This window comes from Embiotoca jacksoni, unplaced genomic scaffold, assembly GCF_022577435.1.
Source record: "Embiotoca jacksoni isolate LCO1_2020_lvr unplaced genomic scaffold, fEmbJac1.0.p SCAF_98, whole genome shotgun sequence".
Classification (NCBI taxonomy): domain Eukaryota; kingdom Metazoa; phylum Chordata; class Actinopteri; family Embiotocidae; genus Embiotoca; species Embiotoca jacksoni.
The window spans coordinates 704,285-718,999 of record NW_027185456.1 but is presented as its reverse complement, the minus strand read 5'-3'; the positions used below and the strand labels follow the sequence as shown (position 1 = coordinate 718,999).

General features: G+C 45.8%; 1 protein-coding gene across 1 annotated transcript in view; it reads right to left on the bottom strand.

Moving 5' to 3' along the window:
• Positions 1 to 14,715, bottom strand: part of LOC138193890 (disco-interacting protein 2 homolog C-like) — a 41,574-nt gene that overhangs the window by 4,247 nt on the left and 22,612 nt on the right. Inside the window, 18 exon segments of the mRNA XM_069142185.1 lie at positions 21 to 144; positions 253 to 427; positions 802 to 876; positions 2,613 to 2,670; positions 2,783 to 2,844; positions 2,977 to 3,147; positions 4,303 to 4,471; positions 5,157 to 5,287; positions 5,618 to 5,727; positions 6,376 to 6,487; positions 6,629 to 6,750; positions 6,888 to 7,011; positions 7,457 to 7,537; positions 8,438 to 8,538; positions 8,662 to 8,863; positions 9,323 to 9,437; positions 10,794 to 11,002; positions 12,018 to 12,154. Coding sequence (XP_068998286.1) covers positions 21 to 144; positions 253 to 427; positions 802 to 876; positions 2,613 to 2,670; positions 2,783 to 2,844; positions 2,977 to 3,147; positions 4,303 to 4,471; positions 5,157 to 5,287; positions 5,618 to 5,727; positions 6,376 to 6,487; positions 6,629 to 6,750; positions 6,888 to 7,011; positions 7,457 to 7,537; positions 8,438 to 8,538; positions 8,662 to 8,863; positions 9,323 to 9,437; positions 10,794 to 11,002; positions 12,018 to 12,154 — 2,278 coding nt within the window.

Sequence of the window (14,715 nt, the reverse complement as noted above, 5' to 3'; positions counted from 1 at the left end):
CCTCGGCGGTGTCAACCTACCACTCCATGATGCTCTTGTGTGCGCGGATGACGGAGGTCTCGATGTCGATGGGATGGTACCTCATCCCCCGCAGCTCCATGGCCTCCTCCAGAGCTCCGACCACGAACAGAGCGTCGTGTCTCTCTGTGGAAGAGGACGGACGGACGGACAGACAGACGGACGGACAGACAGTCAGTGCCGGTGTGAAAGACGTGCGACGAGGATAAAACGAGCGACGGAGGGACAAACCACCTCCGTTGGCGTCGGTGAGCTCGGTGCGGCGCAGGAAGCCGAGGTACCCGGTCCGGGCCCAGACCGTCTGAGTGTCTCCGAAGCTCAGTCTGGAGTTGAAGTGGTCCGACTGGAGGACCTCCTCGCCGTAACCGCTGTAGTAACCGCTGCCGTTGTGAGCGCTGTGGACCCAGATCTGAAACGGAGGAGCAGGAAACACACACACGTGAAAATGAATACATATTTTATAGTTATGATTTTAAGGATTGATGTCGATTTAAATCATAAATCAGGGAAAAGTGGAAAATAAGATTCTGACATTCAGAAGTTGAAAACACTCAAAGTATGAAAAGAAAGGAGGAAGGATGGAAGGAAAAACGAGAGAAAGTCTGACAAATATAAAAAACATGAGAGAAAGAAAAGACAAAGACAGGAAAAAATAAAGGAAGTTACAAAATAAAATAAAAACTAGAGAAAATAAAAGAAAGCCACAGAATATCTTGTTAAAAAGCTCCTGTAGGAGAGAAACAGGAAAATAGAAAAAGAGGAAACTAAAATAAAAGTGCTGACCTCTCCCAGATGAGAGTCTCCCAGCGGCCCTTTGGTCTCTGGGTTGGCGATGATGATGCGAACTCCGGGCAGGATCTGGAAAAAAAAGAAGAAAGAATCAGTCGCCATGGTTACCGCTTCACTCCGACTCACATCTTTGATTTCCAGATGCTCCATAAATAGACGCAGCTGTTTTTTTTTTTACATTTAACACATAGTTTAGTTAAAATTCACAACATGGACATGAAACAGGTTTTTTTTTTTCTCAGATTTAATCCTCCAGAAAAACATCCGAGAAAAAAACAACAGCCGGCTTGTTTTTGTTTTTCTTCTTCTTTTCTTTCCTCCTCCCACATGCAGTGAGTCAAAACCAGCGCTGGTCGATGAAACATGACGTCCTCTCTTTGTGTGTCAGCGAGGGGGAAGAAGAACGAACAGCTCATCGAGCGCCCAGATCCGACAGCCTCGGGACTCGTTTTTAAACCCTCCGACGTTATTTCACCACATTTCATCTGATCAACATCAACCAGCTCGTGTCCACGTGGTGTTGATGATACATGTGATTCATTTCTGCAATAAAATCCTCCATATGCTCCCTTGCAATGCATCATGGTACACGTAGGCCCTGCAGGCAGCTTTCGATTAAGTTTTCCTTTTATTACTGTTGAAAAATGGTTATAAATCAAAATATATGTGATTATAAAATGTTTAATATTGTCTGAGTGATCCCAGAGCTTCGTTGTTATCAGAGCAGATGATTTCCAGTTGTCTTTCCGAGCTTCAGTTCAGCATCAGTGCAGCGAAGTGGACAAACAGATAACCGTGTTCATGTTAAACCGGCCGGGCGCCACAACGTTTGTTTTGTTTTTTTAAAATATGCTCTAAAAATAACCTCCAGACTGCCGGCTGAACGTGGGCGCGTCCTTCACTGCAGCTCATCATATTTTTCTTCCTTCGCCATCTGCGCGCCATCTGATGGGCCGTTTTTTTTAAATTTATTGTCCCTCTTATTTCTGGATGAAGAGGTAAATATCTTCTTATCTGGAGAAAACAAACGGGGACGAAAGTACGAAGGAAAGAAAAACGACACTCGAGGAGACGGGATGCGTTTTTGTTTCTGACCTCCGGAGGTCGAAGTTGACGTCGGACTGCAGGGCGTAAAAAAACACTGCGATTCACTTCCTGTCGCATCAAGTGTCATTCAAAACCAATTACCCTGAAGTGGGCGGGGCTTATAAAGACCTCCAACAGCTCGGAGAGGTGGAGCAGGATTTCAAAAAGTGTTTGCTTGAAATTAAACTTCCCCAGCAGCTACAGATGTGAGGAGATTAGATTTTCCCAGAGTGGGCTGTAAATCAGTGTTTATCAGTCTGGTTCAACATTTCTCTGAAAAGTCCTTAAAAAAAAGTATCTAAATTTTGAAAGACTTTTCTTCTGGATTTAATGCGACTCTGATTTCTCCCGAGGACAGAAAGAGAGGACGAAACTGTCCTGGAACAAAACCTTCACTTTCTCTTTTATTCTCCACGTGTTCCTCTCGAGGCAAAAAAAACCTTTCACAGACTCACGGAAGTCATTTTTGTTGTTGTTGTGTGTTCTCAAAATAATCTGTTTAAAATAAACTTAATTACTGCTGTTTGTTGTTGTTTTCACCTTCAGGTTTTTACATCAAGTCACGAATCACCTCAGATGGACCTTTTTGAGGGAGAAAAAGAATCCAAGAACCTTCTGTGCGTTTAATCAGTTAGCTGTTAATGAGTCTCTTTGATTTATTTGTTTTAATACAGATTATTTATCACTTCCTGTTGTGTAGAAACCGTGATGTCACTCACCTTCCCAGACTCCATTAACGGCAGGCTGTGAGGAGATCCTCTCTCCACCAAGCGAACCCTGAAACACACATGTGTTCACATGAGTTTCATACAGAGAGGACCGGGAGGATGATGTCATCTGACAGGACGGACGGACGGACGGACGGACGGACGGACGGACGGACTCGTACCTGTCGTGGCGCAGCGCTCTCATGTCCACGTACACGGTGGTCGGGTCCGGTCCTGAAGTGCCCTGCAGCCACATTAAAGTCAGAGTTTAAGTGTTTGTGCAGTTTTAAGATGCAGAACAAATCGCTGCAGAGCTCCGGTTTCGGTTCTAGTTCCGGTTGTTTCTAGTTCCGGTTCTGAGGTGTTTGGTTCTCACCTGCAGGCAGATGGCCAGGTTGACCCTGCAGCCGAAGGCCGTGCTGACGGAGCGCGGGTGGAGGCCGAGGTCTTTGAAGAGCTTGGAGAAGGAGTGTGTGAGCGACATGCGGGGTCTCTCCTCCGCCACCACCACGCAGGCCCGGACCCGGGACAGGTCCAGACCCCGAGCCTGGACGGAGGACACGGACAGAAGTCAAATCCTCGGACTCTCACCGAGTTAAAAAGTCCAATTTAATGACCTCCAATGAAGTAAAAACAGTCACGTTGTGCTGATCAGACAAAATCCAGCCACATTATTTCATTCCGAGCAGTCTGAGTTTTATTTACGAGTTCTCTGAATGTGTTTGTTCAATTTAGTTTCCAGGAATGAAAATACTTCCTAAATCTCTTCTCACTTAACATCTCGCATCCAACAAAATGCGTCTGTAAATAAAATCGGTCATAAATCCCGTTAAAGGTTAAAAGAAGTTCGACTCCTCTGCAGCTGCGTTGGCTCAGACTTTTCTTCTTTTCTTCTTCTTCTCGCTCTGCGTTCGGCCGTCAGTCTCCATGGCGACTTAAAAAGACAGATAATGACTAAAATTAACTCCATCAGTGACCAATCACAGGCGTCTGCGTGTGACTGCAGCTCTCAGACGTGGCCTCGGGCCGAGCAGATGGAGACGGAGTTTATTAGCGGCGAGCCGGAGGACGCCGGAGACAGTCGGTCTCATGAACTCAAGAGTTCAGTCCACCTGCACCGACGCAGGTCTGACGGCTCGTCACGGGAAACCGGAGCGGGTTTTGGTCATCGGTCCTGAAGCTGAGGACGGCTACGCTGAGATTTACTGTCGGTGATGACGTGGCCAAAACAGAGACAGCGGGAGGAAAACGACTGAGTCAGCTGGTTTTTTTATCAGAAACTGTCGAAAGCTAAAAAGAGGTTTTGTTTTTTATGTTGGAGTTTTAAAGAAACTGAGTCCTGGAGTTTTATCAGAAGAAGCTCAACGATCAGGAAAATGAGATTTAATGGTTCTTGGTTGGAGCTGTGACTCTGATCCCTCCAGGACGTCACGGAGGGCTTTTAGGATTGTTTTGGTCAAAACTGATTGAAAACGTGCAGACGATTTTACAACTTTTCGATTTCCCTTTGTCTCATTGACATAACGTGTGTTTCTGTTTTTGAAGCTGGATTTGTAAAAATGAATTGCAGAGAAAAAAAGAAAACAGTTTTAGAAAAGAGGAATTGGTGAGTTTCTTTATGAAGATGTTCTGCGGGTGAATTCTTCAGCATGCTTCTTGGTGTTTGAACGTGAGCGTGTCGGTGGTGTCGGTGCGCTCTGACCTTCAGCGCCTCGGTCTGCAGGCCGAGTCCTTTGGTGCACAGCTCCATGACGCTGTAGGAGCAGAAGGTGTCTCGGACCTTCAGCTGGCTGACGGCCAGCAGCCACAGAGCCGGGTTGGACTCCAGCTCCACCGGGGGGATCAGGATGGACTGGTGGCCCGAATACACACTGTGGACCGCACACACACACACACACACACACACACACACACACACACACACACGGTACGAGCTAACAAACCAAATCAAGATGGATTTAAACAGGAAAACGAACATGTATCCTTCGTGTGACCCGTCAGCTCTTCAGATCCATTTTGTTTGAACACAGCTGATGACACTCAGGTGAGAGTCTCTCCTTCTGCAGCTGATTTGCAGCGTGTTTTAGTCAGAAGACGTTTTAAGCAGCAGAAGTTGAGGATTTGCGAGCAGAGAAAGATTTAAGGTTTAAAGACGGAGAGCTTTACGAACCGACGTGACACCCGCAGACCTCGTTGGAGGAGGTACGAACATCCTGACAGGCGTCGCAGTGAGTCAAACCAAACCTTCTGTGATAAAAAAAAAAAGTTTCTTGTCTGTAAATGTTATAAAGAACATAAAACCTCCTATGATTTGAACGTGTTATTATATAAGAGGTTAATGGTTTCTTTAGAAAACTGCAGCACCCGTGTCAGTGATGATTTTCACTCTTTAACGAGCACCAGAAGTCCTTCAATGTACGTCCAACAGTCAGTGATGATAATTATCCTGTTTATATTTATATCACACCACGTACACTCACAGCTCTGGTGAACGAGATTATTTAAATCCCTGCAGTTTAACGGAGATGTTTTTATTTTAATGAGAGCTGCACCGACCTGCAGAGACACCAGAGGACGAAGCCGAGGCCGCAGTACGGGTCCAGGCAGATGGCCACCTCTCTGGACGGGTACAGCTCACACTGCAGCTTCACCGACCGGCAGAACGCCCCCACTGCATTGTGGGACATCTGGAGAGATGAGGAAGAGGAAGAGAGACGCAACGACACAGAGAGAGAGAGAGAGACGAACAAGGTAGAGAGACGGACGGTTAATTTTTAAATGCACACTTTGAATTCAGTTTTCTTCCACAGAGAAGCAGACGGACTTTAACTCCGCTTCCTTCCTGGTGATTCGTGGTGCTGCAGCTCTGATGGCTGATTCTCCCTCTGGAGTAAAGTCATGAATAATATAGGAGGAGGTTTTTCTTTTGTGTGTGTGTGTGTGTGTGTGTGTGGGGGGGGGGGGGGGGTGGGGGGGGGGGTGGGGGTGGGGGGTGGGGGGGTGGGGTGTGAGCTGACCTGAACTCCAGCCAGCATGCCAGTCGTCGACACGCTGAAGTCCAGATAGGCCAGGCCGTCCGGGTTGGTGGGCTTATAGAGAGCTGGAGGCTTCTTCTTTGGCAGGTCATCTGCAGCGCACGCGCACACACACACACACACACACACACACACACACACACACACACACACACACACACACACACACACACACATTTATTTCATTACACTCCAGAGGACGGAGAACCCTGAACTGTAGTTGAACCCGCTGAGCAGCTCGAAGGAGGACTGAAATATTCTGTTGGAGCAGACGGGCGGTCACATGACTCGTATTCTACTTCCTACCATAAAAACGGGTCATTTAAAGCTCGACTCCGGCGGTATCGTGTTTCTCTCACCATCGACCAATGAACCCGTCCCAGCGACAGCTTTAGTTTCAGTCTAACCACACAGCTGATAATAATAAAGTATTTGTCAGTATTTTATAACATCGTCAAGAATATCTTTCTGGCATGTTATTTTAGAGTCTCATCGCTCGCTGCAGTAAAACCCACTGCAGTGTGATGTTAAAATAGATCTAGTCATAAACATAGGAAGACTTATTTAAAAAAAACCCGAAGAAATAAGATTTTAAGTAAAAAAATAAAAATAAAGGCAGGTTACATTTTTGTTCTCTTTAATTTGCTCCTCTTCTGAAGAATCTTTATTTTGAGGTTAAGACGAATCCCCATAACTGTGTGTGTGTGTGTGTGTGTGTGTGTGTGTGTGTGTGTGTGTACCAGTGTCCAGGACCGGCGGCCAGTTCCTGATGTCCACGGTGGCTACGGCCTCTTTGGAGCGCAGCAGCTTACAGATGACGGCGGTGGTCATCACGCAGGCCGAGTGGCTCACCTGCAGAGACACACACACACACACACACACACACACACACACACACAGAGAGAAGGATGAAGATTAAGCTGCCTCCTCCTCCTCCTCTTTGCAGAGGACCTGAACCCAAACTATAAATATAACGGTTTGAAGGAGTCGGACCTCGACGATCATCTTGACGGTGGGCAGCGTGGTGGAGATGTTCTGAGGATGAGGCGGTCGCACCGTGATGGGAACGCAGCCGGCGTACAGGGAGCCGTAGAAGGCTGCGATCAGGTCAATACCTGCAGGACACACACACACACACACACACACACACACACACACACACACACACACACACACACACACAGAGAGAGAGAGGTGTGAGCGCTGCCTGCCGTGCCGTCGCTGTGTGAATAACTGTGACTCCGCCTCTGACCTGGCGGGTAGACCAGAGCCACGTGGTCTCCTTCCTGCAGACCTCCTCGCTCCATCAGCAGCGCCGCCACTCGCTCCGCCCTCTTATGGAGCTGCAGGCAGGTGAGAGAGCTGGACACCGCCCCCTGGAGGAGAGGAGGGGGGGGAGGGAGGGAGGGAGGGAGAGTTTCTTTTAACACTGCAGCCGTCATGTTCCTCATTTTAGTGAGTGCAAACTTTACCTTCTGAAATCTCAATTTTAACGATGTGTTGTACCGTTTTTATAAAAACTATCCAGCTTGTTTGAGTTTAAATGGTTTTATGATGAAAAAAAATATTTTTGCTTTAATGTTTTGCTTTAAAAATCCTCATTTATTTGTTATTAAAGCTCATATTCACTTTGCGTTGGTGAAAATCTGCCAGCAGCAGATAATAAAACCAGGAACTCGCTGCGGCTGCGTTCAGACTGGTTCTGTGTTGTATAGGTGTTCGACGGGGTCAGAGGTCAGAGCTGTGTGTGTGTGTGTGTGTGTGTGTGTGTGTGTGTGTGTGTGTGTGTGTGTGTGTGTGTGTGTGTGTGTGTGTTGTTACCCGGGAGCTGAGCAGGGTGTAGAGGACGTGGTCCGGTGTGGTCTGAGCTCTCCACTGCAGAACCTCCGACAGGAACAGGAACTGCGACACGAAGCAGAAAACACAGGGTGCGTTGGATTTTAACACCTGAGAGGGATTTCTTTTTACCTCAGACTTTCTTTAACACACTTTGACTGTGTTTGAGATGTGAGTCCTCTTAATAGTTTCATTTTAAAGTTGAAGAGTTAATGTAACACCTGTTTTAAAGTGTTGTTTTAAAGTTGATTTTAAGCTTCTCTGACTAGTTTTTAAATCACTGACTTCAAGTTTTCTTACTCTGTGAAGCCCTCTGGGCTGCATATATTTGTATAAAAAAAGCTGTGATCAAGGAAAGTTCAGTTCTTGTGAAACAGCTTTCAGTTTAAATTCACAGTGAACAGCAGCAGGGAATCATCACACGGCGTTACAGGGGAGATTAAATGATGCATTTCACCTCCAACTTCAATCAGTGAGACATCAATAGAAACCTGCAGAGCAGAAATACACCTCCAGTGTTTCTGATATCAGCCCGCGGAGTGAGTGAGTATAAATAAGCCTCCGGTTTTCCACGTCGGTGTTCTTGCTCACCGGTTGCTGCAGGATGTGTTTCTGCTGCAGAGTGTGTCCGGCGCTCTGAGGAGCTTTAATCAATATCACAGGCTGCGAAAGCTCAAACGCAGGAGAGACGCAACTTGCCAGCACTCGAAGCTTCCTCTGAGTTCACTTCACTGACATCTGAGAGCTCTTCAGTTAAAACGGCCTCTTTGGAGGGTTTAACAGCATTAATAGAAGCGCTTCATAAAGTAGGAACTGTGTGCTGTAGGTCGGTAATCAGTCCTGACTTTCACTTAATTCTATTTTATTGCGTGTGTGTGTGTGTGTGTGTGTGTGTGTGTGTGTGTGTGTGTGTGTGTGTGTGTGTGTGTGTGTGTGTGTGTGTGTGTGTTTGTGTGTGTGTCTCACCTGGTCGTTGTCGTCCGTCTGTCCCAGGTCTCGGCCGCTGGCCTGAGCGATCCTCTTCCCTGACACCAGATTTCCCACCATCACAGAGGCAGGTCCGATCTCTGCAACGCACACACACACACACACACACACACACACACACACACACACACACACACAGATGAGCTCCAGAGTAACCCCGCCCCCTCCTGACCACGCCCCCCGCCATGAGGAGCTCCTCCCACCTGGTTGTTTCTGCCGCGGTTTGGGCAGGTTGGTGACGCAGGTGTGGGGACACATGAGGACGTTGCAGGGGTGCAGCCCCCCCTCCAGGTACAGCTGCTTGATCTCCGACAGGTGGATCCCCCCCAGAGGAGTCTTGGGGAGGGTGTTGGCCGGGACCAGAGCCAGGCAGAACACGCCCACACCGTGGATGCTGTCTATGGCCTGAGACAGGACAGAGGACGGGGACAGAGGACAGGCAGAGGACAGACAGAAGAGAGTCAGGGAACAGACAGAGGACAGACAGAGAACAGGCAGAGGACAGACAGAAGAGAGTCAGAGAACAGGCAGAGGACAGACAGAGGACAGACAGAAGAGAGTCAGAGAACAGTCAGAGGACAGACAGTCACGTCTCACCGTTTCTAGCTTTGTGGCTGCAGGAATAATAAAAAAATATGCCACTACATGATGGACTGTTGCTATGGAAACCCCCAGAGTAAAGACAGAGTTTGCATTTTATCATCCGACACTGTTGAACAGATGCTGAACACACTGAGTTCAAAGTGAGATGTAAGACGACACGCTGAGGCTGCAGCCTTCATCACGTCTGAGGAGGAGGAGGAGGAGGAGGAGGTGGAAGAGGACGAGGACGAGGAGGAAGAGGAAGAGGAAGAGGAAGAGTACCTGCAGCACACGGCTCATCCACTGGAAGCTGTCCTCCTCGGTGGAGTCCGGTCTCTGCTCGGCCACCACCACGATCCTCTCGTCTCTCAGCACCGTCACAGAGAACACGGCTATCCTGCAGAGACGAGGGACAGACGGACGGGTCAGACACAGACAGACAGACGGACGGGTCAGACACAGACAGACGGACGGGTCAGACAGACGTCGCCGTCCTCACCGCTGATGGAGGATCGTCTCTGGAACTACTGAAGGAGAGAAATCACTCTGATCGGATCAATATTTAAATTAAAGTTGATTTTACTGGTTTACCAAAACAAAAAGAAAGAAAGAGAGATATTTCTCCGCTGCTTGTTGGTTTTCATTTGTCCATAAATCTTTAAACCACCTCGCTCCGCCCTCCATCACTGATCTGGGTTCATGTTATGTTCCTGACAGATCTTCCTCCGCTTCTCTTTCAACTCTTCCTCACATGTTGTTGTGATCTTCCTCCTCTTCTCATTGAAGCCGTGTGACTCGCTGCCTCTGGACATCAGACGCTAAACTCTCCATCTGTGTGTTTATAAAAGGAAACTAAAGACACATCTCTTTAATCTGGCTTTCAATTTGAAAGAATTTCCTGTTTTCAAGTTTTAATTATCGATTATTCTATTTTGCTGAATTTTATTTGTTGATTTTTAACACTTTCACCTACATTTTCATTATTTTTACATTATTTGTATCCAATCGTTTTGTTTGTTTGTTTACTTTTGTGATGTGTGTGTCGCCGTAACGATAATAGTTTCGGTCTGAGAGTTCCCGCTGCGGTAAAATATCACGAATCATTTAAAACACCCGACGCACACAAAAGATTTCAGGTTTAAAAGGTGCTTCGGAACAAAAAGTCTTCACATCAACAACAACAGCTTCAAACACCTTTAAACTGTCGTTCCTTCGGTTCATCAGATCAACGGGATCTGAGCGGACCTCTGAAGGTCGTCTGGGAGGCTGATTTCAGTGGATTTCGTGCCGACGGCGTCTTTTTGTCACGTTGAGGTAAAAACAGACGAATACAAACGCTGTGATGTTTTCAAAGCTCCGCGTCAGCAAACAGACGGAAGGAAACACGACGCAACGAGGACGTCGCTGCTCGTCTCTAAACTCTCCGTCTCCTTTTTATCCAAGCAGGATTTTATGTTTCCACAGTTCGTGCAGCTGCAGATTCTTTAAATATAAACGGTGGTTGGGAGTCTGTCAGGTAGAAGATGGATTTCCTCCTCGGTGGCCGTGGACACGATTAAACTTCACGGTTTCTGTTTCCTGATTCATCCAGCGCTGCTCCACTTTATTAGATTTATTCTGAGCGGCGGCGTTCCTCATTAATCAGCCTGTTGGACATCTGGTTGCTTTTACAAAATATCCATTTGACTCTCTGTGTGACTCCTGTGACATCATCATCATCATCATCATCAAACCCCGCCCACCTCCCGCTCACCTGCCCCTGTAGACGAACTTCATCGGCTCCACCGCCAGCGCCGTGGCGACGATGTCGTCGGCGTTGTGCCTCCGCCCGCTCACCATAATGAGCCCGTCCATCTTGCCGGTGATGAAGACGAGGCCGCCGGGGCCGATGAAGCCCAGCAGGCCGGTCCGCACGAAGGCGTACTCGCTGACCAGCCCGCCGCTGGAGCTCACCGGGTAAACCTGTAAAAAAAACAAAACAAAACGGACGTTCAGCAGCACGGTCGCCACGGCAACCAGACGTCACGGTGGCCTTTCATGCTGACAGTGTCTTTAAGAAGAGAACGTGATGGCTGACGGCGCCGCGGGGGTGGGGGGGGCCTCGCTGTTTATTTAAGATTACTTCAAACGTCTCCGTTAACTGTCAGATTCATATCATCAATATCATCATAAAACCCAGAAAATAAAGGGTCATAAAAGGGTTGTAAATGTTTCTCCAACGTCCCCACAGACCGTCTCTCACATTTTTATTCTGATTTTCAAGCAATAAAACATGAGTTTAATAAAAACATTGAATGAAAGCAGAAAAACACAAAGTCTGAAGACGATTCTGCTGCAGAAGAAAGCGGAGATCTTATAATTATTATATCAGAAAAATCAATTATTACTAAATATTTATTATTACAAAAATATACAAAAGTATCCTTCCACCTTCTCACTACAACCAGGAAATGAATAAAGAAGCTGAGCTCAAAGGTTGGTTTGTTTTTGACACCTTCAGTTGTCGAAGCTCTGACTGATGCAGAGGTGAAAAAACAAACGACTGTTTTGAATAAAAATCAATCGGCTGACGAACAATAATAATCAACAATGTGAGACTAATTTCCTTTTCTACTAAAATTCCCTCTGCGCTTTTAAAATGTGAATTTTTTTTCTTCCAGTTTTCATCGTTTTTTTTTTTTTTTTTTAATTTTTTTTTTTTACTATGACAGTTAAATAGAATTTTCTCTGAGTCAGCTCAGACTTTGGGAACTTTACAGACCAAGAAATTAAACAATTGATCCAGAAAACAGCCGGGAGATAAATCGATATTATAAAAAGAAAAGAAAAAAGGATGAATTGACCAAGAAAAATTGCTGTTAAATGAATGGCTCACTGAATTCAGCCCTTCTTTACTCTAACATCTGTGTGGGGGATCTTCATCACTGACTGCAGTGTGTCTATTATAAGTGATGACGTCGCCGGCGGGCCGCCTCACCTCAAACGTGTTCTTGGTCATGCCCGTCAGGCCGTAGTAGGACGTCCCGGTGGCGATGGAGCAGACGCAGAACTCGCCGATCTCGTCCGTCTGGCAGAGCTGAGGGACGCCTTCGGGCTTCACCACACACACCAGGCCTGGCAGGACGAGAGACACGTTACACACCGTCTCCACAGCAGGATTATCCTCCTGTTTATAGAAACCACCAGTCTTAAAGTAGCTGGTCCTGACCCGAATGTGTCGTCTGCTTCAGTCCAACCAGAATCAGGTTACCGTCTACTCTAACTGGGTTAGAAGCAGAACATCTGAAAGCAGCTGATTGCTGCCAGAATATTCTAATAAAACTGTGCAGAGATGTTTTTAATTGTCCAATGACACAGAATGACTGAAGAAAATGCTGCATCTGGATCCGTTTTCACGACTCAGCAAGACATCTTCAGTTAGTTTCTCAAGTTTTAAGTCTCGTTTTTAGGCTTCTGGATGCAAAAAACACTGAATATGAGGTGATAATGACTTCATATGAGTGAAGTCTTAAAATCAGCTGGTTCCACTGAAGAAAGAAATAAACTGAGAAATATTTAAAGGTTTGAAATCAGTAGAAAATTATGTTTTTCAATATTAAATGTCTTGAGACCAGATTGACAACAAGGAAAAACACTGAATATTAGTAAATAATTCTTATTTTTATCTGAACACATAAAAGCTGAAGAATAAATCAGTAATTTAGGTGGAAATGGCTTCAGACATGAAACAAGTTGGCTCATCACGAACATAATAATACATGAATTTAAAGACAGAAACTTGTACCCAACTTTTAAAACAACATAATTCCTCTCATATTTCTCCAGATCTAAGATTTTTTAAATCTTGGCGAGCACAGAGCAGTTTGATGCCTGAAATGAGAGAAATGAGTTCTCGTCCCGACACGCTGATTAAAAATAAATCTTCTGCAGCCGTGAAGATGCTCATCAGGAAAAAGGTCAAGTGATATTCACTTGAATGAAGTCACATGATCTGCCTGAGAAAAGCACCAGATGATCCATTCATATAAAAAAAAAAAAAATCTAAATATAATCTGATTTTGCAGAGTTAAAAACCTCAGACTCCCGAAGGCGGCTCAATTAACTTTGATTCAGCTTCCTTTGAGGTGCAGCCGGTGTAGTTCCCGTGGTGACCACCAGGGGGTGCGCGCGAGCGCGCTCCCGGCGACAGGAAGCGTTAAAGTGAATCTCCAGAGTTTGTGATGTTTGATGAGCTGTGTCAGCGAGTGTTTGATCAGCAGGGTTTACACGCTGCCTCCTGCAGATTAATGCCTTCTTTATGGATTAGACAGAAGCAACCTTCACTTCACTACATGTGTGGAGTCTATTTACAGACATTTCTCAGTCCTCAGAGCACTTATAGAGGAAAACAATATTTATAATGGAGAAAAAGATCCATTTTATATTTTGTAAATCTCTGTTTGGCCTTAATAAATAAAAATAAAATGTAAAAACAAGGATGTAAGAGCAGTTTTTTTGTAGTAAATAGGCAAAAAGAAAATGTATCTCTAAGTGTTCAGTGTCGTGGTGAAACTGTGATTCATTCATTAATAAGTAGAAAAATAGCTCCTTTAAAAATATCTGAAGTGGTGTTTTTGGCTCACAGCTTTTCCTGAATATTCAGTGTTCAACTGAATCTGACATTACCGATTTAAAGTTATGTTTTTGTTTCCAGTCTCTCAAATTCGCCTATTTTCTATTTTTCTTCGCCTTTTTATGAAAAATAATCTGAACATCTTGTGGACAAACTGCTTCACAGATGTAGTAATTAATCAAAACTACACAGGTAGACTAAATCATAATGAAAATAATCAGTGAGGAGAGTTTTTTGTGATTAAAACAGGTTTAATCCATCATCCTGGAAAACCAAGCAAACAGCTGATGTCACTGGTCTCCACAGATTCTTCATCGAGACCTCAACAGATGATGTATTGTGTGTATTTATGTTCTGTATTAGCTTATTAAACCCTCAGAGGGGAAACTGGGCTGATGAGAACGGATGAAAACTTTCCTGTCTTCTTAGTTTTTCAGTTTTTCTTTCAGGCTCTTCGAAGGTTTTAATGACGTAAAGCAGAAGACACGAAAACTCTTCTTTTTTTTTCCGCCTGCAGGCTGACAGTTTAACTCCTGGGAGGAGCAGAGAGTCTCATTCTTACACTGCACCACATCAGACTGCACGATATGTTGGTCCGTCACCATGGCAACTGTGTCAGATTAAATCAAAGCGCAATAAATTCCTGCTGCGTCTTTCTTCGGGAGAGACTGACAAAACACTAAAAGGACGACAGCGAAGCAATCGGCGCACGCGGTGACTTCCCATGTCGCCGAGGGAGGCGGGGCAAGAAGCTGTCAATCACGGCTGCGGAGGCGCTACGTGCGACGCATCTCTGTCGCTCTATTGGTCGACGTAAGTAGAAGTTTTATGGCACAACTTCACCTTCTGCCGAGGTGCCCGGAGAGGGAAAAAGTACCCAGGTCAAAGGTCAAGTTCAAGCCTCCAGAACTTTTTTGGATTGACCTGCATGTTTTGGCTTCAAGCACTGGTGCATGATGGCCCCGCCCATCCAAGCTCGAGTGACACCTCTCCGGTCTGACGACTAAACATGGGGTCTGACCTTCACCATCACAACTGACTGCTGACCTTTAACCTAATTCTG